General features: G+C 39.5%; 1 protein-coding gene across 1 annotated transcript in view; it reads left to right on the forward strand.

Moving 5' to 3' along the window:
- Window positions 1-23,770, forward strand: part of UBTD2 (ubiquitin domain containing 2) — a 36,710-nt gene extending 12,940 nt beyond the window's left edge. Inside the window, exons 2-3 of the mRNA XM_054568047.1 lie at window positions 7,160-7,396; window positions 21,207-23,770. Coding sequence (XP_054424022.1) covers window positions 7,160-7,396; window positions 21,207-21,604 — 635 coding nt within the window. The 3' untranslated portion in view covers window positions 21,605-23,770. The remainder of the gene's footprint in view (window positions 1-7,159; window positions 7,397-21,206) is intronic.
- Window positions 23,771-25,485: the final 1,715 nt, after the last annotated feature.

Consider the following 25,485-nt stretch of genomic DNA (forward strand, 5'->3'; position numbering starts at 1 on the left):
GGTAGGGGTCATTTCCAAGGTCTTCAAAGTGCTCACAAGAATATTCCTCAAGGATTTTGAATTTATCAAGGAAAGGCTCAAAGGGTCTAATTCTGTCCAGACAGAAACAGCACCTTTATAGGGTCCTGGATCTTTGGGGCCAAGTGGGATCTAGGTTAATATCATAATCACTCTCCCAAACCCAAATCGATAGCTAAGGGATTATCAGAGGGTCGCAGGTCTTTTTTTTTTTTTTTTTACTTTCAATTTGATGACATCTATTATCTAGTCTTACTCAGGTTAATCTAGGTGTCCCAAAATGTCTTGTATTAACTTTTTCCATACCAGGTTCCAAAGGTCACGTTTTGTCTTACTTGGTATAATAGACTAGTGGTTCTCAACTGGGGACGGTTTTGTACTCCAAGGTATTTTTAGCAGTTTCTGAAGATATCTAAACTTTTTCCTTTATCCTTTGTATCTTCTATAAACAAGAAGGTTTACAAGTTCAGGTAAATTCAAGTTAAACATTTTGGCTAAGAATACTTTATGTTTCTTTTGTATACTTCATATTGCAGCCACACCAGGAGGTCCATTGGTTAAGATAATGGGTGTGAGATATTTATACTGTAATTTCTTCTTGGTAGTTAACAATATATGGGGTTATCATGATGCTTTAGTATATCTATTGGCGATCCTACCTGAATTTACAGGTTTGTAAAAAAGTAGTTCTTTTAAATATGTCATTCTTTTTTTTTTTTTTTTTAAATTACTGGCACTCGTTAGTAAGGAAGAGGCTTTCTTCTCTCATCTCCCCCTTTTAGTAGTGGTAGATGTTTATTAATTTTCTTCAGTATATTAAAATCAATTCCAGTCATTTTTGATGCTCCAAAATTGATGCAGCTATTGTCTCCTTCAAACTCTCTTGAGCCTTTGAGGTGATCTAATTAATTTGGTTTGTTTTTTTTTTAATATAGTAAAAAAATATATTTATTGTCCTGATGGGGAATCAGACCAGCGACCTTTTGCTTTGTGGGATGACACCCAACCAACTGAGCCACACTGATCAGAGCAAATACTTCTCACCTTTAAATCATGAATTCATACTGATCTTTCCAATTAAAAAATAACCTGTTTTCCTCCTTTTTAAAATTTTATATTTGTTTTTTCCTTATTCAGAATCTTCCTATTGATATTAATATAGTGCCCTGTTTGCTTTATCCTACAGTAAACATTCAGGATTATAGCAATTAGCATTCTACATGAATTCTTAGTATTTTAACCTGCTGAGAAGTTTAAGAAGTCTTTGCAGTTCTTTTCCTTAGAATTTATCCCACTAAAGATGTATAGTCAGTATCAGGTTCAAAAATAGCTTGAAATAATTTTCTTTGTATGGTTATGTTAACACTTGTTACACAGTTAGGTTCATTTATTTCTGTGTTTAGTTTCAGGATTTGCTTCTTCCTTTTTTGTTATTCATTCATGTATCTATTTTCAGAGAGAGGGGAAGGGAGGGAGAAAGAAGAGAAACATCGGTCTGTGACAGAAACATCAGTTGGTTGCCTCTTGCACACCCCCAACCAGGGGCCCGGCCTGCAACCCAGGCACGTGCCCTGACTGGGAATTGTGAATCGGCAACCTTTTGGTTTGCAGGCCGGGACTCAGTTCACTGAGCCACACCAGCCAGGGCTCTTTTGGTTTGATTTTGTTTTGAATATATAAAACATTTCCAACTTTTCAAAAGTCAGATACATATGAAAAGCTGTACTCAGAAATTTTCTTTCTTTATCCCTTCTACCCCAATTTCATTAGTTTGTTTTTTCCTTCTAGTGTATGTGCTTTTTTTCTTAAATTTTAAAAAAATTTTTATCCACCCCCCCCCCCCTTTGTTCATGTCCATCAGTCATGCATATAAGTTCTTTGGCTTCTCCATTTCCTATACTATTCTTAACCTCCCCCCTGTCTATTTTGTACCTACTATTTAGGCTTTTTTAAAAAAATTTATTTTTAGGCAGAGGGAGGGACAGGAGGGAGAAAGAGTAATGTGTGGTTGCCTCTCACGTGCCCCTACTGGGGCCTGGCCTGCAACCTAGGCATGTGCCCTGACTGGGAATTGAACCAGTGACCCTTTGGTTCACAGGCTGGTCCTCAATCCACTGAGCCACACCAGCCAGGGTTATTTATACTTCCCTGTACCTTTTTCCCCATTCTCCCCCCCACCCTGCCCCTCCCCTCTGATCCCCATTTTCCTGATTCTGTTCCTGTTCTGGTTGTTTGCCTAGTTTTTGTTTTTGTTTTTTTAGGTTCAGTTGTTGATAGCTGTGAGTTTGATGTCACTTTACTGTTCATAGTTTTTGATCTTCTTTTTCTTAGATAAGTCCCTTTAACATTTCATATGATAAGGGCTTGGTGATGATGAATTCCTTTAGCTTTACCTTACCTGGGAAGCACTTTATCTGCCCTTCCATTCTAAGTGATAGCTTTGGTAGATAGAATAATCTTGGATGTAGGTCCTTGTCTTTAATGACTTTTAATAATACCTCTTTCCATTCTCTTCTTGCCTGCAAGGTTTCTTTTGATGCCTTTTTTTTTTTTTTTTTAAGAGAAACACTCCCCCACCCCCCACCCCCCCACCCCCAACCCTTGAACAATATGTGTTTGAATTGTGCAGGTCTCATACATAGATTTTTTTTTTCTAGTAAATACATGTATTTTCTCCCTTGATTTTCCTAAGGACAGTTTTTTCTTATTTTACTGTAAGAATACAGTACATAATACATATAAGATACAAATATGTGTTAATAGTTTGTTATTGGTCAGGCTCGTGGTCAACAGTAGGTTATTTAATAGTTATATCTCAGGGGGAGTCAAAGGTTATGCCTGGATTTTTGACTGCATGAAGGCCAGTACCCTGAACCCCCACGTTGTTCAAGGGTTACCTGTCTACAAGTGGAACTTTGGTTCTTGAACTCAAATCATCCCAGAAAACTGTTCACAAAGCAATTTGTTTGAAATGTATGTATATATAGTGCATTCCAAATTTACATGAGAATAAAATGTTTTATGAGAATCCTTTTAGGCCAGCACAGTCTGTTATGGAATGGTTCTGCAGGATGTATCCTTAACTCTAAAGAGTGTCAAAAATTTTTTTCCTTTCATTTTCATGATCTTAAGATTCATTTTCTAATACAGGAGCATTATCACACTCCTAGTCTTTGCTACTTTAAAGTCTTCAGGATTCTTTGAAACAACATTTTGTCCTTTGATGGTGATCAGTTTAAATATTTTTTTCCCCTTCCGTGGACTTTTGTGTTAGGGAAACCGATGCTTCCAGTTTTCTGTTTGTTAAAGCTATTATTTCTTGAGTCATATTTTGATATTTACATTATATATGCATTATGGCCTTTTGTTTCTTCATTTGAAGAGTCTGAATATTAAAACAGGTTTTCAAAGAGGGGCATAAAGCAGGAAAATGACTACAAACATTTCACTTTGGAAATCATTGTTTTTAATCAATAAAATTCAAAATTAGTTTTTTCAAGATACATTCAGTTGTGGAGTAAAAATATTGAAGATTTTGTTGCTGTTTAGATCTGAGAAGCAAGCCTTTCTTGATTCCCCTCCCCCCCCACCCCCTTGTTAGTGCTATTTATTGCCGTTGAAAGGTCATAAGGAAAGATACAGAGTAGATGAATGTGATTAGGGAGCTTCTGAGAATATAAGTTTTTGGTAGAGTTTTGGAAGTTAGTTTATGTGGCTTGATAGAAAAAGCACTGTATTTTGCTCGGTATAATGCATACTTTTTTGCCCACATTTTTGAGGGAAAAAGAAGGATGTAGATTATACATGAGTATAATGATTATATACCATGGGTATAATAATCCTGTGTATAATGCACACAAAAACATGGGTGTGTGTTATGCATATGAGCGCATTATACGTGGCAAAATATGGTATTCTCTCAAGTAACTTAGATATCTTTCTAAAAATTAGATTTCTTTAATTTTTTCTTATATGTTAAACCATGGAAACTAAGTATGGTTGCTTGCCTGCAATTTAAAGATTTGGAAACTAATTTGGAGAGTAAGAGCTGTTTCCTGTCTTTTGATTCATTGTTAGAGCGCAGTATTTAGTCCCAGATATGTGAATGATACACTGAGCATCTCTTTTAGTATCAGGAGTAAGATGTGTGAAACATACATCTGGAAGTTTCAGAGCATAAAATACAATCTAACTGAGTGTACATATTTTATATCTCTTTCTGCATAATTGAAAATGGTTCACTTGGTGCAAACATAGCTACTTAGCTCCTAGGCGGATTTCTGTATGCAACTATTTTCAGAAATGCAGGTTTGTAATATCAGCTAAAATCAGAATGCAAGATTTGGTGAGCAAATTCTTAGAAAATATACTCTGATAAATGCAAAGGAAATGCATGATAATCATAAACAATTCTTTTGAAGAATAAGGAAGGTTTACTTAAATATCTATTTGTAGTTTTATTATATACCAGTCACTATTGTATGTGCTTTACAAGTATTATTAAAATTCTCAAAACAACCCTAAATATTTGTTTTCATGGGAGCATAGTTTAAAGTCTTTTTGCTAAATGTTCCCTTTTTATTTCCTCAGTTCATTTAACAAAGGTAAGTTGGGCAATAAACTACGTTTAATTTCTTTAACATGAAGCTTTTTAACCTCATTTTGCAGTAAAAATTCTACACTGCTCAGTGGTTTCTCTAAAATAATATTTTATGTTGCAGAGTTTTAAGTATTTTAATAATAGACATTCGATAGTCAGATATTGTGTATTACATACTCATATGTCTGTGTTATAGGGAAAAATAAGGACGATCCAAACAGATAAAACCAAACTTACTTCATGCCACAAACATTTATTTTTGTCTTATTTTCTTCTGCACAAAGTAATTACTTTGGAACTTTTGACAGCATATAGATTTGAAAATGGATGTGGAATGATGAGTATTCTTAGGCAGCATAGTGTATTGTCTATCCTTTTTATGGGACTTTGTTCTTGTGCTTCTCCAGATCTGGGGATGTGACATAAAGCTACTTCATATTTGTAAGGAAGGTGCTTTTACTTTTTCCAGAATATTTCCTACCTTTATTATAAGGTGGTTTTTCTGTTGGGTTCCTTTGTTTGAGGGCCTCTTTCAGTTTCTTTGGTTGAAGTACTGAGGTTGTGCAGGTTTCGCTGCTATTTTTGCCTTTGCCTGTGATTCTCACAGTGACAGAATTATACCACATTCTCTCTCCAATACATTTAATACAGACGAGGCTAGACAACCCTCTGAAAGTACTGAGGTAGACCTGAAAGTTTATTAAAATAGGTATTTACCCATCGTGTCCTGTCTTCCACGCCCTGCTCAGTAAACTAAAGATCAGTGTATTCCATTCCCTAAATTATTTCTGACTCACCTAAAGGTTAATGTAGCAGAAAATAAAATTTATCGTCCATTTTACCTTGTTGGTAGAATTGGTATTGGGCGGGGGGCGGGGGGGGGGATTGTGATTATCTGACACATTCCGAACACCTTTTGGAGAATAATGCTTTACCTGCATTTGTCTGTGTTATTTGGAAGACGCAGTGAGAAGTCATTAGTAGATTGTGTTTCTCATGTTTGAATTTTACCTGCTACTAAATAATTGTCCTACTCTGGTATCAATACCCTTTTAGAATTCAACTGGTTTATATTTCACTTGGACAAGTTATAGGGCCAAAAGGTACAGTGAGTCAACGTATTGAGTGTTTAAGAGAAAAACAGCTGGAAGTGGCATGGTATGCTACTCTAAAGGGGAGAGGACGAGGCCTGGCATGTGCTGTCTGGGGATAGAGGGGTCAGGCCAGGGGCGGAGAGCTCAGTTCTTCCCAAGTACTGAACCAGCTAGTGCTGCGGTCGTGGTCTGGGAACAGGGCCTGGTGCCTGGGGGAGAGCTTGCGCCGGGGCTGGAGTCACCTTGTGTTATTTCTGTGATGGATTAGCCCAAGTTTCATTTGGCCCTAGGTCAGTGAGGGGAGTAGTTAATCTCAAGGCTTCTTTGGAACCATTTTGTGAGTAATTTCTTTTAAATTAGTCTTCTCCCTACAATTAAATATAGAACATTGCATTTTGACACACCCCCTCTCCTTCCCACCTGCTCTGTCATTCATGTCCCTCCCACTCTTACCAGACTTCACTGAGCTTCATCTTCTTTTTGCCTATTCTTTCATCCATCTAGCAAACTCTTTCATATTGATGGCCCTGTATAGGGTAAGACTGGGTCTGCAGGCAGGAGGAGATCAGTGATTATGCTCCAGGGAAGCATCTGAGTGCAGAGAAGCTGCATCGATCTTGTTTTAGCACTTGGACTCTGTAGCATTCTCTGAGGAGCTGTGCTGTCACTTCGGGTGACACAGGAGTGGACTTAGGCCCTCTTTTTTCCCCTGTTGCGGACTGAAACTAGAGTAGGGTGTTGCAGTTCTGCTGCTTCTGTGGTCGGGTGCTTCTCCTTGACCTCCTCTCAGGGGTCACCTGTTTCAGCCCTAGTTCCTCCCAAGAGTAAAGCATTGGTTCTGTCCCCTTTTCTTGCCCCTTTCTCAGTGAGCTCTCGTAGGGGTCTCAGAGCAGGGCACTCAGAGTTCCTTGACTGAAGTCCCCAGCGGGAAGCTAGAGAAAGCATCCCTATGATGTGGTCTCCTCATGAAGCTGGTAGTTTAGCTGCTCTTTTCTGAACACCACAAAATAGTCTTTTTCCTCTTTGGGATTTCTCAGTAGTCCCTGCTTGCTGGCCTCACGTGTCCAGGAGTCCTGAGATTTAAGCTACTGTTGTCATGTGGTTTTTCCGGGTCTATCACTTCTCAAAGTCTCTCTTTATGGCACCCTTTCACTCTTTTTAAATCCTGTCTTTATTATCTGATAAAACACTTAATACTTTTTCTAGGTAATTTTTTAAGTCATCCTTTGGAGAAGGCTTACTGAGTGGAAAAGGCTTACTAACTTGTCACTGGGAGTTTTGGGTAGAGCCATCTAATGTTCTCCATTTGCTCTTGTAGTTCTAAATTATAGCCTCTAGCTATAATTTTGATGAAAGAATCAAAGAGGAGTGACCAAATAGTTTTTCATACGTCTTTTATAAATTTTGGTTTTGATGTCATCCTTTTTTTTTTTTTTTTTTTCCTTAGTTGCTTTAGGTCGCAACCAGCCTCTGAAAAAGGAGAAACCCAAATGGAAAAGCGATTATCCCATGACAGATGGACAACTGCGCAGCAAGAGGGATGAATTCTGGGATACTGCACCAGCTTTTGAAGGCCGTAAAGAGATTTGGGATGCCTTGAAGGCTGCAGCACATGCTTTCGAGAGCAATGATCATGAACTGGCACAAGCAATCATTGACGGGGCCAACATAACGTTACCGCATGGTAGGTGGTCCTCAAGGGCAAAGGGGAGCACGGGTGACTCACGTCTCGTAGCGAGAAGCCAAATGGGAAGCGCATATCTTTTAACTAGGGATAGGTTTTCTTGATGTGTCTATATTTTTGTTTCTTTTTTATTTTATTTTTTCCTCACCCAGGGATATGTTTATTGATTTTAGAAGAGAGGGGTTGGGGAGAGAGAGAGAGAAAGAGAAAGAGAAACATCAATGTGAGAGAGAAACATCTGTTATTTGCCTCCCATACATGCTGTATGCACCCCCTTCTGGTCATGGAACCAGCAACCTAGGTTTGTGCCCTGACTGGGAATCGAACCTGCAGCCTTTCGGTGTACAGGACAGTGCTCCAAGCAGTGGAGTCACCTGACCAGGGCTGCTTTTAAAAATATTTTTATTTTTATTTTTATTTTTTTTTTTTTAACTTTTAAGTCATGTTTATTCTATTACAGTTGTCTCAGCTTTTCCCCCTTTACCCTCCTACACCCATCCCACCCCCACCCCTAAAAATATTTTTAATCTCAAGAAAGAGAACTCTTGTTCACTTGTTAACCTGTATTTTCTAACTTCCATATAACCTAGTTCTCCATTAAGGCTGCAGTCTCCTAGAGCTTCTACTTTGCTGGTTTCCTACCAGCACTAAAGAGTCTCAAATTTAGATCTCAGAAGTCATAGAGACTCAGTGGATGCTCCCTTAGTCATTATACCTTCTCGTTATACTTTCCTAAGGACAGTTTTCTATTATTGTAGTTCTGAGTGTTACTGGAAACCTCTCTTCTTTGCTCAGGAATGTGAAAGCTTTGAATGTTTCCAGGCACACATACATGCTGGACCCATACACATCCTTTGATCTCCTTGATGAGACATATACATAACATTTTCATGCTATACTGCGATTTAGGTGTTAATTTTGTGTTCTTTGTTTTTTTTGATTTCCGTGTTTATAAATTTATTTTTCTCTTCAGTTTTTCAAGTTAATATTTTTCTAAGTTACCTATTTAGCCCTATATATGTATCTTCACCAGTATGCATTATTTTCTACTCATTTTTATGCCTTCATTGTTTCTTTTTCATTTTCTCCTTTGTCTACATTTTCAGAGAAACAGTGCTTTTCACTCTTTAATCATCCGCTTTATATCCTTTGACTCTTTTTCAAATAAAAGGTATTTAATGTAGTGTCCTTTGCTATTTTCTAAATCTCCAGTAGTGGTTTTTTTTAAATTATTTATTTTTTAATTTAATTTATTTTTTAGAGGGGAAGGGAGGGAGAAAGAAAGAGAGGGAGTGAAACATCTATATGAGAGAGAAACGTTGATCAGTTGCTTCTTGTGTGCACCCCAGGGACCGAACCCAAAACCCAGGCAAAGCAACCCTTTGCTTTGCGGAATGATGCCCAACCAACTGAGCCATACTGGTCAGGGCTCCATGGATTTTCTGAATTAACCGTGCTTCCAAGAAGCTTTTTAAAACTATGTATTTCATAGCTGTTCTGTTTTTTATTATGAAAGCTTACTAGTATGGGCTTGTGTTAATTTTTATTGAGCACCGATTATACATAGATTGCTTCCTACACAGGTGTAAAAATGATCCCTTCTATATTGAAAAAATTATAATGGAATGCCATTTCAATATGACTCTAGTCCCTATCTTTATGGATAGTCTCTGAATTCTTTACCTCTTATATGATTAGAGGTGAACATCATCTTGCTCCATTACCTTTTTGAATTCTAAAATTTTGTCTCCAAATACTACCTTTACATAGTGTAAAGGGAAAGGCATTTCCTTACAAATAGTTTTATCAGCCTTCTCTTTTAATGCCTATATTCTATATTTTAAAAACAGAATATATTTGAATTTGTATAGGCCTGCAGGTGCCACGGGGAGCAGGAAGAAGAGTTGTTTATCTGTGATTGTCTTAATTTGGAAGCCTGAGGTTCTGGAGAACCTTGGAACTTTGACCTCCTTGCTTTGACTTACCATAGTTACCTATAGGAATATCTAATGGGGTTCTGTAAATTGGGACCTTTTTACTAGTTCATGAAGGCAGAGTAGCTCTGTTGTTTTTTTTTTTTTTTCGTTTTTAAAGTTTTTTTAAAAGATTGTATGTATGTATGTATGTATGTATGTATGTATGTATTTTTAGAGAGAGGGGAAAGGAAGGAGAAAGGGAGGGAAACCTCAATGTTGTGGTTGCCTCTCGTGTGCCCCCTACTGGGCACTTACTGGGGACCTGGCCTGCAGCCTAGGCATGTGCCCTGACTGGGAATTGAACTTCGCAGTCCAGCACTCAGTCCACTGAGCGACACCAGCCAGGGCAGAATAGCTCTGTTTTCATGGAAGGCGGGGGCCCATGCATGTCCTGTTAGATGTGTGCTCAGACCTCTAAAGACTCCAGTGTCTCATTTCTGCTTATCTGTATGAACTGCCAAGAAGAGTAGTATTGCTGGCAGCCCCACCAATGAACAGATTAGAGGGACTTATTCTTGGAAATCTGAGAACATTGGATGTACCTCTACCTCCCCACCCCCTCTATGTTTAATGAATATATTTTACTTTAGCATGAAAGAATCAAACTGTTTGAGCTTTCTTCTTTCAAAGCTTTATAATAACTTTCTGGATATTGGTATTATTGTTATTGGTACCCTTGCTTGATTTCTCTTGTCTGTATCTGAAGCTTACCAATAATATTTCTGAAGTAGACTTTTGAATTATATTGTCGTCTACTCTAACTAGCCATCAGTTGTTTTGTTTTGTTTTTTAAAGATTTTATTTATTTATTTTTAGAGGGGAAGGAAGGGAGAAAGACTGGGAGAGCAACATCAGCATGTGATTGCCTCTCACATGTCCCTTACTGGGGATCCGGCCTTCAATCCAGGCATGTGCCCTGACTGGGAATTGAACTGGTGACCCTTTGGTGACAGGCCGGCACTCAGTCCACTGAGCCACACCAGCTGGAGCTCACCATCAGTTTATAACAGCTGTTTAATTACATGCTTTTACTTAGACCTATTGTACTTAGTGATATTGTTGAAATCCCTCCCATCTTTTTGGTATAATTACATATTTGAAATTTTACTTCGGACACATTTTGTTGTGTTATATACTCTAAACATCTGAAAGTACTTACTATTTTGAGTTTAAAATACTGTATAGACTCTAGCTCAGACTCTGGTATCAGACCTAGCCTTACTTCCTGTCTCTGCAGCTATGTGGCTTTAGGCAAACTGCTGCTTTTCTGGAAGCTTCAGTTCTCTCATCTGTGAAATATGGATTGTAACCACCCTCCTCATAGCATGGCTGTACTGATTACATGTGATATGACACATGGAAGTTGCTTACCGTAGTCCAAAAAGCACTTAATAAATAGTAGTGCTGCTGATTGTATTTTTTGAACTCTCTGACATTAACAAGTAAATGCCTTGCATCAAAATCTTGAGATTTTGATAATTTTCTGGACGTGTTGTCTACTGGTTACATTTTCTTTTAACTTTTAGGGGACTCTGCTTTGGGTGTATGTATGCTTAATGGAATTTTGAGATTGTGTCGATTCAGGAACAGTAGACATATTGGACACCAAAGCAGTGACGACATAGTGTACCATCATCCCATACCTGGGCCGCCCTCATCCCTTAATCTACGTCCGTCTTTGTTGAGCGGACCTCAGGTTGGCAGTCTGAAAAGATCCTGAGACGCACACTCCTTTCCTAGGCTTTCTTCAGTCAAAACTATCTCCTTTCTTTTCATCTGGTCTTCTCCTCCCATACGATTTTTATTTCACCCTTATTCATATTATCTTCCCAATATAAATATAAAAAGTTCTTTCAAGTTTGAAAACTATATGAAATTGTCTTTGTAAATGTTACTTGTATGTGTCTTGTTATGTGTGCTTAGACTGTATCCTCAAAACAAGCAATGATTGTGTCCTTTCTGGTTTAAATTGTATTTAGAATCACTGTTATACGCATAAAAACTATATTTCTCGATGGGCTTTTCTCCTATATGATTATAGGTACCCCCCTTTATGACTTATTTTTAAAAGAAACAGCAAAAAACAGCCTTTCCCCACGTTTCTTCCTTTTTCTCACAGTGATTCCATTGATAATTGGGTTCTTGTCTCAATTCCAGGCATGAGGTCATTCATTATAATCCTGCCTTGTCCACGCACAAAATCACTCTGTACTTTTTAATTATCTTCCTCTATTAATATGATTGATAAATCTAGTTCATTATTCTCCAATGGCAATAGGAATTGTTAAAAGGGAAGTTAGTGTCGTAACTATATAGACACTTTACATATGTGTATTTATATTTTAGTTTAGAAATTATGATTCAGGTTGAGGATGGTTTGGGCATGTGTTTTGTGGAAAAAGCTCCCTGGGTGGTTCTGATATCTGGTATCCCTTTTCCACAGCCTCCTTGTCCTGTAAGAGCTTATCATGATTTATGCAGCATTTATTTTTACTTGTGGTCTTAAATTTCTTAAAGACATTATTGCCTTTGTAATTGATTGCTATTTTTTTCTCTCATTTTTAAAAAGATTACATTAAGGGAGAAGCGAAAGGAGAGTAAACGAGAGGGAGAGAAACATCCATATATGAGAGAAATATCAATCTCACACACCCTTAACTGGGGACCTGGCCCACAACCCAGGCATGTGTTCTGATAGGGAATCAAACTGGCAACCTTCTTGGTTTGCAGGCCGCCACTCAATCCACTGAGCCATGCCAGCCAGGGCTATAATGATTGCTAATATGCCATTAACTGAATTCCTTAAAAATTCCTATATATGAAGTATTTTAGCAATGCAAACAGGTTATTTAAGTGGCTTACCCACCCCACCCCCGCAAAAGTAGTGATTTTTCAGCAACACTATTTATCTTATAAAGATGAGGATTTTAATGCCTTTTAGAATTATGGAGAAGATTAAAAGGATTTAAAAAATTGTCTACTCCCTTTTCCTACCTTCTAATTTTCTAGAAAGATTGTTTTTATTTCTTTAGTGTCTACAATTAGTTTTCCAGCTCCCTACAATTCAAATATAAAAGCTCCCCTCTTAACCTTCCTTATGTAGAAGAAGTAGCTGCTCACTGTTACTTTTCTAGACTTGAAGACTTAACTCCAATCTTCTTACTTCTTGTGGCTAAGCATTGCCAGCTCTTCATTTGGTCTTTTCACGACCTTTCTTTTGTCCCTTTTCGTGCTGAGGGATACAGGAAGCAGAGAAAGGTAATTCTTAAAAACTTAACTTTTTAAAAATCACCGTCAAAAAAGTAGGATAGTAGTTGCCCAGAATTTTTTTCACGCTTTTCCTGGTATTTCTTATCTCAAAATATTACATGCGAATAAATTAAATTATGTATAATGCAATTTAAGGTTTTTAAGACTAAGGCACTTAGAAATAACACAGAGCATGTTTTAGGGAGCCAGCATGATGAAAGAACACTTGGACTGAGAATCAGGAATAATAAAATAATGGAACTGATGTTATTTCTCAATGCCTGTAATCATTACCGACAACAATGCCCATTTTAAACAGCTGAGAAAACTGAAGCACAGAGAGAGGTTATTTTTTTTTTAAGGTGTAAGTCATGGAGTGGGGATTTTCAACTTTAGTCCTGAATCTAACAGTAACTAAGGCAGCTTAGTGACATGATCAAGTCATTTTTTTCTGTTTTCTGTGAAGTGACTGCACAAGTCATCTTCAATGTTAATTTCATATCTAACATTTGAGGTCCATCCCACACTATATAGAATACAGTTGACCCTTGAACAACACTAGTTTGAATGGCACAGGTCCACTTACATGAAGATTTTTTTCAATAAATACCTTAAATGTATGTTCTCTTCCTTATCTTTTTAATTTTTAAAAGTTTATATTTTTATTTTAGAGGAGAGAGGGAGGGAGAGCGAGACAGAGACATCAGTTTGTTGTCGCACTTATTCATGCGTTCATTGGTTGCTTTTGTACGTGCCCTGACCAGGGATCAAACCCACAACCTTGGTATATCTGGACAATGCTCCAACCAGCTGAGCCACCTGGCCAGGACTTCCTTATGATTTACTTACTAACATTTTCTTTTCTCTATTTTATTGTAAGAATATAGTATATAATACATATAACGTGCGAAATACTTGTTAATCAGCTGTGTTATCAATAAGGCTTCTGGTCAACAGTAGACTATTTAGTGAATTTTGAGGGAGTCAGAAGTTATATATGGACTTTTGATTGCCTGGGGGTCAGTGCCCCAACCCCTGTGTTGTTCAAGAGTCAACTGCACTTTACAACGATATTCTCCTATTAATTCTCAAGAGAAACAAATGGACTTGCCGAGACACAGGTAGTCAGGAAATCCATATGTGTAGGCCTTGTTTCTGTTTCTCTTAAGTGCGTCAGATAATATACTCTGGTTTCTCTTCAGACCGTATAAATCTTTCACCTTTTTAAGTGTGTCAGAGGCCCATTAAACAGGCCATGGCTTCTGGTTTCTTTAAAGGTCCCTGTAAGAATTTGTCATTTACTAAACTTAATTGAGAAGATAACTTATGAATGTAAAACTTAGGAATGAAAGTATGACGATACTGCACTTAAATGGGAGACAGAGGATTTTCACCAGACTGTTGTTGTGTTTAGAAATGAAACAGAACCTTAATAAAGGACCTGATGACTGAGTAATCATAAATTGTTATATCATTTTTCTCTATCCCCAAGGAAACAATGATTTGGAGTTATAAAATATAAATTTATCTCCTCCTCTGCTGCTGTCATGCTCTTCCTTCAGCTAGAGGAACCAAGCCCCTAATAGAGCTGAGGCGGGCGGCTGTCCCTGAGTCAGCAGGCTTACCTCTGTAGAAGACCTCCTTTCTTTGCCATCCTGGGTGGAAGGGGTGGTGGGAAAGCAGGGTTTCAGATGTGGTCCCAGGAAATACACTATATCAACTTCTACTTCTATAAAGCTAGGTCAGCTTTAATTTTTTTTTTTTAACCTTCACCCAAGGACATTTCTCCTTTGCTTTCAGAGAGAGAGGAAGGGGCAGGGAGAGGAAGAGAGAGAGAAACATCAGTGTGAGACAGAAACACCGATTGGTTGCCTCCATATGCACCCTGAGCAGAGATGGAACCCACAACCAGGGTATGTGCCCTGACTGGGAATCGAACCCGCAAGCTTTTGGTTAATGGGAACAATGTTCCAACCAGCTGAGCCACACCAGCCAGGGCTAGCCAGGTCAGCTTTAAATAAACCATGGTGTCCAGGTACTTCCAGTCTGTTCCTCTGTCCCTTTCAAAGAGCTGGAACTAAAACTCACTGTCCCCTTAGAAATGTGGCAGTGTTACACAAGCTCTTACTCAGGAGCCAACCAGTATATGACTGTGTCAATACATGCAAGCTGAGCTGCTTTTCACCTGTGCCTGCTGGAAGAGATGATTGATTTGGTGCTTCCAAACGCCAGTCTTGATAGCCTTTTCGGTGGGGTGAGATAGCTAAACCTGCTTCTCTTAAAGCCTGGCTACCAGACCTAAGCTTGGTGTAATTCCCAGCCAAGTGTTTGCATAAAAGAACCTAAAATTTGTTAGTCCTGAAAGACTGCTCAAAATATCAGGATGAAGGGTAATTTTGATGACCCTTTTGACATTATTGTGATGCAGGTTTGCAGAGAACCCCATGAAGCCAAAAGCAGCGGACACATCAAGCTCTGTGAAGTTTTGATGCTTTGTGGTAATTGCTGTTGGTGAGCTCTCCCCACTAAGCCTGGCTCTGAGATTTAAAAGAAGCAGCATTACTGAGAGTTTCCTCCATATTTCCTGTATATACCAGGCAATTTTGCATGTTGATTATTTGATCCTTACAACAACTTTGTGAGGCAGATATTGTAATCCTTGAGGAAATGGACCAATTTGTCCAAAATTAGGCTCTAAATGAAAATGTAGGTGTGATGGCCTGCAGTGGTGCTGCTCCTTCAGTCAGACTCCCTGCCCCTCCAGTCGTCTGCGCCTCCATCCGCCAGCCTCCGCAGCGGGCTGCCCGAGCCCCAGGTCTGACCACTCTCTCCTTCCTCTACACTTGTTCTGTTCCTTCAGTGTCCAGTCCTTGGTGGCTGGGTCCGACTCTGTGGATAGACCTTCCTTTGCCAGAGGAAGTCACATTTGTTGAAAAGTGAGAGTTTGTACCTTCTAGATCAGTTAGAAAAGAGAAGTCGAGAGTAAAGGTTAGCCTTGGCTGGTGTGGCTCAGTGGATTGAGCACCTGCCTGCAAACCAAAGGGTCACCAGTTTGATTCCCAGTCAGGGCACATTCCTGGGTTGTGGGTCGGGTGCCCAGTAGGGGGATGCTCAAGAGGTAACTTTCACGTGGATGTTTCTCTCCCTTTCTTTCTCCCTCCCTCCCCTTCTCTAAAAATAAAATCTTTTTTTAAAACAAAAGAATAAAGGTTCTATTTCCATAGGCTTTGGAAGAAACCCCACCATGTAACAAGAGCCCTGCAGGTCTTCTAGGACATTGCCTACTTAATTTTGGGAGGGCAGCTTTCTGTAGTAGATTGCCAGTGTTTTTTAAATGCTGCATTTTCCAACTATATTGAGGTATATTGACATATACAAAACAGCACATATTTAAGTGTATGATTGGATCAGCTTTGACATATACCCACACCTGTATATATGAAACCATCACCACAATAAAGACAACATTTTCATATCCCCCGAAACTTTCTTACGCAAAAATTGGTTTCTTAACTTTTAATATTTGTTTACATAGCTACACAGGTTTCAAGTGGTAAAAATTTTAAGACTGAGCAGCAGTCTTAGGAGTGAGCAGTGAGGGAAAAGGAGTGAGGCCTTGGAATGCGTAAAAAGACATTTTTCTTTCTAACCGGAAAGAATAAAGTATTACACTTTCTGGCATTTGGTAAATATATTCTTATTATTAGACATGTAATTTCGTTTTATCTTTTTACTTTGGTGAAGTATTTTTAAGCCTAATTAAAAACAGACATAAAAAACAGTTGCCCAAGGAAAACAGAACATATCTGAGCCAATCATATAGATAGAAAATAAATAAAAACAACTTCGGGAGATTGTGTACGAAATGAGAACAGAAGGTGGAGTTTTGGCAGCTTTCTTCTACCAGGGGGAGCTTTCAGGGCTTCCTGAGCTGGGGAGGCGAGGCCTTGGCAGTCATTTCTCCTGGTGGCCAGCCATCTGTCTCTGCCAGGTCTTGAGGTCTACAGTGGGTTTGTGAGGAGAAGGAGCAAAAGGGCAAGTGCATCCTCCCGCAGAGGGCGTTTGGTGCGCGATGTACGCAAGCCTGACCAGCACTCCTTTAGAACTGGTGAAGAATTGCCAAGTGAATGCGCCCTCAGTGGCCAGTGTGGGTGATTAAAACCTTTTATAAATTGCAAATGCAAACATAGATGAAAGTGATTTTGGAAAGGTAGAAAAATCTCTACGTTATCAACTTTTAGAGTGGTTCCTTTCCTTTGTGTTTAAACATAGGGTTTCTTTAAAGCAAAGCTCTCCCGTCTTTTAACGATGCTCTGTTTTTCACACGTTCCTGACAAATATTGTAGACAGTGAAAGTAATATGTCCATTTTGTCACTACGTGTGGTGGCCTCACAACACTGAAGCTTCTCGTGATCACCATTTTCTTTTGCCTTATCTTCAGTTCCTTCTTTGACCTATGGTTAACATCACTGGCAAATATGTTACTGGGCTGCATTTGGACTGTTGGTTTCTTAGTTGTCATTCCTGTTTGGTTTTCCATCCCTCTTGTATTTGCTCTCTGCCTCCCCGCCCCCAAGCTCGTTTTACCCTTCCCGTTCACCATCTCACTGGCCTGCAAACCAAACTGACTACCGGGAACCAGGCCCTGTAGTCAGTTCCTGCGTTACACACTCGCTTCTTCAGGAATTGGGTTATTTCACTCTTTGACCTATTGTCTGTGACCCCGGACAAGTCATTTCTTTCACTTTTTCCATTAATAAAATGAGTCACCTTAAAGGTTATTGTGAGGATTTAATGTTAATGTATGTAAAGTGCTTAGTGAGAGATGGAACTAGTAAGCACTGTGTTTCCAGTTTTATTAAATATAATTGACTTACATCACTGTGTAGTTTAAGGTATACAACATAATGGTTTGACTTACATATATTGTGAAACGATTACCGCAGTGAGTTTTCTTACCCTTATTATTAACACCCTTCATTTCACACAGATACAGTAGTAAGCACTCTTAGAAGTTTGCTTTATGTTTAAACTTGTACATTTGAAATTATTCCTCTACAAACTGCTTTTACCCTTTTCCTGATACTGTGCTTTTTCAATTACCTACAGATAATTCAACTGAAATACCCCAATGAACCTGACATAGTTAAAAAAACTAAGCAAAGAGCTCTAGTTGGGTATCCCAGTCAGCCCGATGCACCACGGTTGCAGGTTCAGTCTGCGGTGAGGGCACAGAAAGGAAGCAATCAGTGAACGCAGAAATCGGTGGAACAGCAATCGATGCCTCCTTTTCACCCCCCCCCTTTCCCCTCCCCTCCAGTCCGTTTCTTTCCATTGTTTTAGTCAGACAATTATTTTAGCAGGCTGCCCTGATCCTAGTCAGTCATTCTCCCCTCGTACAGATGCCCAAGTAATCTTCAGGGTTTGTCTTGTTCTTTACCGTAACGCAGTATCTGGCATGTAATAGGCAGTTGGTATTTGTTGGATGAATGACTTGTGTACCTACATTAGTCACTTCTCGTAATTTCTTATACTATTGAGTCTGTAAACTCCTGACTCCTCTATCAGGTTTTCACCTTTGCTATCTATTTAGTAATTTTACATCAATGATTCTATGTCCCACTTCGACAAAGCCACTTCCTGTTCCCTACTTACCTTGTAACAATTCTTATTTCCATATCAGTCCTATTTCTTGGGTTGTCCTTTATTTGTATTCTGTATCGTGCCCAGAACACACTACTTCTACAGAATTTCTCCTCCTCGGCTCTACCAACTTTAGTCACTTTTCTATTGTGTGATACCTCAGCTTCTACATTTGATCGTTAGTGTGTCAATGTGTACTTAAATCTTTGGTGGGTATGTTGCATCTGCTCACCTTCATTATAAGCTCTTGGAGGTCGAGGACAATCTTGGTTTTCTTGTAACTTCCCTCCTCGGTGCCAGTGACATGGCCTGCACACTCCTAGGTGTCCAGTAAGTGTTCCTGCAGCGACTGTGCCTGAGAGTTGTTTCCTGGCGGTCCTTGTGAGGCCTAAAGAGGCCGAGTGGAAGATCAGCACTGGCAGGGCAGGGCGGCGCTGTCTTCAGTACAGAGAGGGAGCCGTGAGGTGGGGGGCAGGGAGGGCGCTGTTCAAAGCAGCCTGGGTCTTGGGGCAGTTACTCTGCTGTGAGCAGGTAGTTCTGGGGTGATTCAGCTACGGGCTGTATGGTAAGCACAGATTATTTTTGTTGATACTTTGCGATCATGGATATTTAATTTTGGGGAGAGAATAACCCATAACACCATAGCTTTAAAATGTAATTAAGCCATATTTGACTTAATGGCCTGGAATTCTCCCCTCTAGTTTTTATTTTAAAACACTAGAGCATCTTCATTTCAGTTTATATTTTGAAAATCAGAACACTTTGTGTTAAATAAAATACAACTTATCTTTACTGAAAATACTGAGATAGGGAAGGTTCTGAGCAATCAGGGTCTGGGTAGCTTATTTCCAGCATCACAGAGATGTGTCGTCCACTTGTACTTCTTCCATGGGGTTTTTATTCTCACCCTTTGAGATCTGAAAACTGAACCCCACTTGCTGGGCTGAAGGGCAGAAAGGAAAAGGCGTGGCTTTCCATGGAGGCGGAGGAGTGAGCATTCAGATCTAGGAAGAGCCAAAGGGCTTGTTACCAATAAATGGTACGCTGTGCTGAGGTTAGCTCGCTTCGAAAGGCTGCCGTGACATTCCTTGTCCTAGTTTCTAGGGAGTCTAAAAATGTCGGCTGTGTGACGGCTTTGGTTTGCAGTCCTGCTATTTTCTAACTGTTGCGGTGCGTGAAGATAGAGACGCATGTGGAAACCGCTTGAGAGGTCAGTTTGGTCCTGCCGCATTTCGCTCATTGAAAATGGTATTTCAGGTTCAAGAATGTTGCTCAGGGCTGTACAGCTAGTTAATACCAAGGCTGGGAGCTTCATCTTGGTTTCCTGATTCCAAAGGTAATGATTTGGAATAGCGCCTAAGAGAATGTTGCTCTAGCAGAACAATTATGTAAATACAGTCTTGTGCTTATCGGGCTGACATGACTGACCCCTCAGTATCGGCGGACTCCGCATCTGAAGGGGCTCACCCAATAGCGGCGGCGGTCTTCAGTGAGCGCTCCGCTTTCTCTTACTGTCCTGACAGCCAGTCCCTCTGAAAAATACCTAGAGGTTTTTTTGCCTTAGGACTAGGCTGTATAAAGTATATAAACAGGGGAGTTTGCATAAGTGACTGTACCTCTATTTATAAAGAGCCCTGGCACTGCATGTAGCGTGATGGCTGTGAGTTCCTAGTGTGGGGAACTAGTCCCAGCTATGCTTGGGGTAGGTCCATTTTTACAGTGTCACAGCAGTGTTCACAGTGCTTAGTGATCAGCACAGGCCGGGCAGGATCATTAGAGGCCAGGGAGCTACACATGTGTGTCATGCTTGGTGACTTAGCTCTCACCCCTGCTCCTGTGACGTGCTTGGAAGGCAGACCTGATTGACCCAGGTGGTTGGTGACTTCACCCTCATTTCCGATGCTTTGTGTGTTCAGCCTGTTGATGGCAACCAGAGATCAGCTCATTAACCCATTTGGTCATTGGTAACTGTTGCTCAGTCTCCCACTCCCCATGTTTAGTAGCTTGTGCGTAAGTGTTCTGAGCATGGTAGATGTTTTTACTTCTTATCCAAATTGAAAATCAGCTAACATGAATGTTCCAGTTTGAGCAAAGGGCACATTAGGAATAACCTTACAATAAAACATTTGTTAAGTATGCTTTTAAGCTCCCTGGGGAAGTCCTGGTAATTATAATGTAGTTTATGATTTATAAAAAAAATAGTCAATAATACTTTCTTTTAAAACATAAATGCTTTTTTCCTTCCACTGATCCAGCTGGTCGTAAACTTAATTCCCCTTTTGTTCTTCCTTTTTAACCCATGACTTCTCTGTAACATTGACTAATTGGGGCTAATACAACACCCCAGTGGTTTCTGTGGTAGTTGGGCTAATGAATCTCATTATAGGTGTATAAGCTGTGAGCCAGTGGCATCTCAAGTTTGTGATTCCCTTGGACTGTAAGGGCCTCTGGCCAAGTCCTTCATTTTAGCTTAAGTCTATGTGCTAAGGAAATCCCGCTGAAACACTGTTGTGGTGAATTGGGCTTAGAGATCCTTTTTTTTCTTTCTCTTTTTCAAGATAGCTTAATCTTTCTTAAAAAGATATCCCAATGCAATTTGAATTTTTCCTTAATTTGGTCTAAACATTAATGATATTAGGAAATTTGAATTTTGTGTGCTTGCTTTTTCTTTATCTTTTAATGAAAGTGTGCATTAGGTATTAAATAGAAGAGATGGGGTAAGGAGCGAGGGTCCTGGTTAACATAAAATTAGAAAAACATTCAACTAATTGGTCATGGACCTTGATGACTGTCATGGATGGTAAGTTGACAGTGACTGACGTTATTTTAATATTTTTTTCCTACATTGGCAAGCTAGCAAGAGATGCTTGAGCATTTTGCAAGATGTAAACAAAAATGCATTCATTTAGATTAAACTCTTACTCATATCTTCTTCCTGAAGGGGCACTCACAGAGTGCTATGATGAACTGGGGAACAGATACCAGCTTCCAGTCTACTGCCTGGCACCGCCCATCAACATGATAGAGGAAAAGAGCGACATAGAGACTCTGGATATCCCTGAGCCACCCCCCAATTCTGGATACGAATGTCAGCTTCGTTTGCGCCTCTCCACTGGCAAAGACCTCAAACTGGTGGTGCGCAGCACAGACACGGTGTACCACATGAAGAGGCGGCTGCACGCAGCGGAGGGAGTGGAGCCGAGCAGTCAGCGGTGGTTCTTTTCGGGCAGACCTCTCACTGACAAAATGAGGTTGGAAGAGCTGAAGATCCCAAAGGACTATGTTGTACAGGTCATAATGAGCCAACCTTTGCGAAACCCAACACCAGTTGAGAACTGAGCTGGTTCTGTTGGCTGGTCCCCAGGTCCCTCCCGATCCTTTTTATTGCTGTTTCCTACTCTGTGGCGTGAAATTTATTTTCACTGCTCTGAATTCCGTATAATGGATTTAGTTCTGAGGAATTACCAGTGAAAAATTCCATCTGTGATGGAGACCAACAAAATAATTAATAAAACACAAAGAGCTAGCCTTTGAGACTCATGTAATTGTAATTTCTAATTTGAGGGACAGTTAAGAGGTAGATAACCGTCTATTTTGAAACACCCAGCAACTGTGTCACGGCTGTATTTAAATGACTGGGACAGTATGTAGAACATTGCACCCGTGAAGAACAGCACCAAGCACCTTGTGAATACAGAATTTTTATAGAAATAAATCAAATATAATTTCCAGAAATCATCAGTAACAGTTATTAGACTTGAGCTTTTTAAAATGGAAACTGGAAAGAGCAGTATTTGAGGTTTGCTTCTATTCTGGTCTTAATTCTTTGCTCATACACGATTTAGTCATAAAGGATTAGAGACTGGTAAATTGTGTTTCAGTAGTGCTTACCCTATCCCCATATGTTGAGCTCTTTATTTACATTCCCAGTAAATTTTGGTGCCTTCCAGCACATTGGTGGCAGGCACCTTCTGGAACACTAGGCAATAATTTAGTGCAATCAGATCTCTGGTTTTCAACTGACACTCAGTTGAAAAGTCTCTTGTTCTCTTGCTGCATAGGTATTTTGAAATTTCTATACAACGAAGTTGTTTTCATACCCAGGTTTAGAAGGTCACTACTATATAATACCATGATTGTTCTCCCTGCTCTGCTTGGGGCTTTTCAGAGCTAACTGCCGCCAAATGCATGGATTCTGGACCAGGGAATACAAGGAATCAAGTGCAGCTCTTCCCACTGCAACATAATAAAGTCAGTCTCCTTTCTCCCCCAAGTTTGCAGGAAGGGTGTAAGGAAGCCCATCCCACCTGTGCCTGGGGGAATTGTGCCTATTTTCAGTCAGTTGGAGAAAATTTCAAGTCAAAATTGACTAATGTGACAGATTTACTGATGTCACTTAAACATTAACGGAGAGACCAAATGGTGAAATGTTGCTTTGTATGTTAGCGCTTTCCAGTTCACTAACCTTAGTTATGATGGATGACAGTTTTCCTCTCTCATTTTCCCTAGCAAAGAGGCAAATTAAGAACCATCCACAAATATGATCATAGAGGACTGACCAATCAGGTGAGATAACCTGATTCTTTTGTAATGTGACTGGAATAAAGCTGCCAACGATTATATTTAATTTGGAGCTTTTTCAAGATTGGTTCCCGTAGTGAGAAGGGGGCTGCCACACGATCACTGTACCCCTGACAATCCACGAGATAGAAGAGAGAGGAAGGTGGCACTTACATTGTTCGCAGCTAGGAAGTATCAAACCTCCACACCCGTGTGGTGATGAAGCACCATTATTAATTTTAATGGCAAAATGAAACTGCTAATTAGTTTAAAGATAATGTTTAAAATGGTATTAAACTTCCTATAGCCTGTTAGATATAATAATATTTATAATTGTAACGTGTTTCTGAGAGCTTTAACTACTTCCCCTTGTAATGCAATTATTTGAAAGATTGTGGCTACATTTAATTTAGGTTTGCTGATAATCGAATCTAAATCCAGGCAGATACAGCAGCATTAATTCCAAAGGAGTATTTTTATATATGGAGGTGGGAGGTATCTGAAGGTCTTTCAGTACAGTGCCCATCATCAAAAAATCGTTGTTAATTTGTGTGCCACATTGACTAGCAACATCTCTCAAAGTTTGTCAACTGGGAAAAGTGCTTTAAACTTATTTTTCTTAAGTAAACTTGGTGATATCATTAATAATCTATGGTTGGTAGAAGGTCTTTTTTGTTTGTTGAGTATTTGAGCGCTCAATAATTTATTTTAAAGGAACATATACTTTGAATAACAATTTTTGGGGCATGTTTAACCTAGGGGAGAAAACCGTGGTGCTGTTTAATTGTAAATAGATTGATATAAGATTGGACCAATACTTGATATGTACAATTTTAGTGTGTAGGGTTTTTGTGCTTTTTTTAAAAAAAAATTGTTAATTTTTCTCTTTGTCTTTGCCTTTCTGTTTTTTTAAATTGTTATTCTTACAATAAGGGTAATTTGCCTTAGTCCAGCAAAACCGCTAAAAAGGTTTTCTTCCCTTTTAAAACCTCAGCTCAATAAATAACGAGTTTATTATCACCAGACTGAGGCTCTGCAATGCCAAACCATACATGGTCATTTATAGATACACTTTTTTATTTTTCGCATTGAAATCTTGAGCTAAAATAGATTGTTTTTCTTTTTTTTTAAGAGTCGTGCTGTAAACCAAAACTTGTTAATTCAGTTTTCCTGAATCACTGGGCTCATTTCTTACCCATTTTGGATCAAAGTGGCAGGTTTGATTGTTAAATTTTTATTTAAAATAGGTGATACATATACATGATGGGAAAAAATGCAAACATACAAAAGTGAAAAGTCCTTTTTTCAGTCCTGTTCCTCATCTTCTATTTCTTCTCTCCAGAGGTAACAACTGTTACCAGTTTTCTGGGTATCTTTAAAGATACTCTTGCACCGTGGTTCTCGGACTTGAACATGCACCAGAATTACCTGGAAGGCTTACTAAATTAAAACACAGATTGCTGGAGTCTTTTCCCCAGAGGCTCCAAGTTAGGAGGTCTGAGCGGCGCCCCATGGTTTCTATTTCTCTAAGATCCCAGGAGATACTGCTCTGCTGCTTGTCCGGGGACCCCAGTAGGAGAGCTGCTCTGGTGTAGATGAGTATCGTCACCCACCCTGCCCTGTTTTTTCCATAAGTACATTTATGGCTCTACATCTTTGGTTTTTCTGTAAAATGGTGAATCTCAGGTTGTCCTTTTAGGTAGAGCTGGATTTGCTTCGCACCTCTTAGAGCTGCAGCAGTCTATTGTCTGGAGTACCGCAGTGATTGCAGGCTCAGCTCTGGTCAGCTTGGCTGTTCCCAGTCTTTTGCTGCTGGGAACCGTGCTGCTGCCGTGAAATGTTCCCTTCTAATGTCTATCCTTTGTGTGCACATCTATTGAATGCACTCCTGAAGAGGTTGAATTGCTAGATCGAAGAGTATATACATTTAGGGAGTAGATGCTGAATTGCCCTCCAAATAGTTTACAATTTTAATACAATTAACAGTATAACTGCTCTTATTTCCCTATACCCTGACCAACTCTTTGATCTCTGACAAGCTAGGTGAAAATGTATGTCCCTGGTTTTTACTTTGTGTTTTTTTTTCACATGAAGTTTAGCATGTTACTATATATTTTAAGGCCATTGGGTGGTTCTCCCCTCCATGAATTCTCTTTAACTTCAGTCATTTTCTAGTGCATTTTGGTCTTTATCCTCCTGATTTGCAAACATTCTTTCTATACTAATGAAATTAGTCATTTTCAATCATGTTAAGGTTTGTTTTTGTTTTTATGTAAGTTACCATGTGCAAACATTAAGTTTTTCATGGCCAGGTCAGTCTTGTATTTTATGCCTTCTTGGTTTTTGTAACTTCAAAAGGTCTTACCCACGCTGAGATTGAAAAAAAAAAAAATTTGCGCTCTTTTTTATGGTTTCAGTATATGGCATTTATTTCAGCACAAGGGAAGGAGTAGCAAACCAGATTTAGTTTTTTTCCAGCTGCCTACCACACTCCTCCTGATACTCCTTATTAGAGAAAAGAGGAATGCAGCCGGTCAGCGCCCTTGCTGCAGCCAGGCCCCCCGGGATTTCTGCTCTCTGGCTTTGGGGGCTGCTCATGTTGGTGACTGCCCGTTCCAGCAGGTGTCAGCATAGTTGATGTGGCCTTTTCTAGTCTTTGT

Source organism: Pteronotus mesoamericanus, unplaced genomic scaffold, assembly GCF_021234165.1.
Source record: "Pteronotus mesoamericanus isolate MK-2021 breed Mesoamerican mustached bat unplaced genomic scaffold, CSHL_Meso_final contig_2, whole genome shotgun sequence".
In the NCBI taxonomy this organism is placed as follows: domain Eukaryota; kingdom Metazoa; phylum Chordata; class Mammalia; order Chiroptera; family Mormoopidae; genus Pteronotus; species Pteronotus mesoamericanus.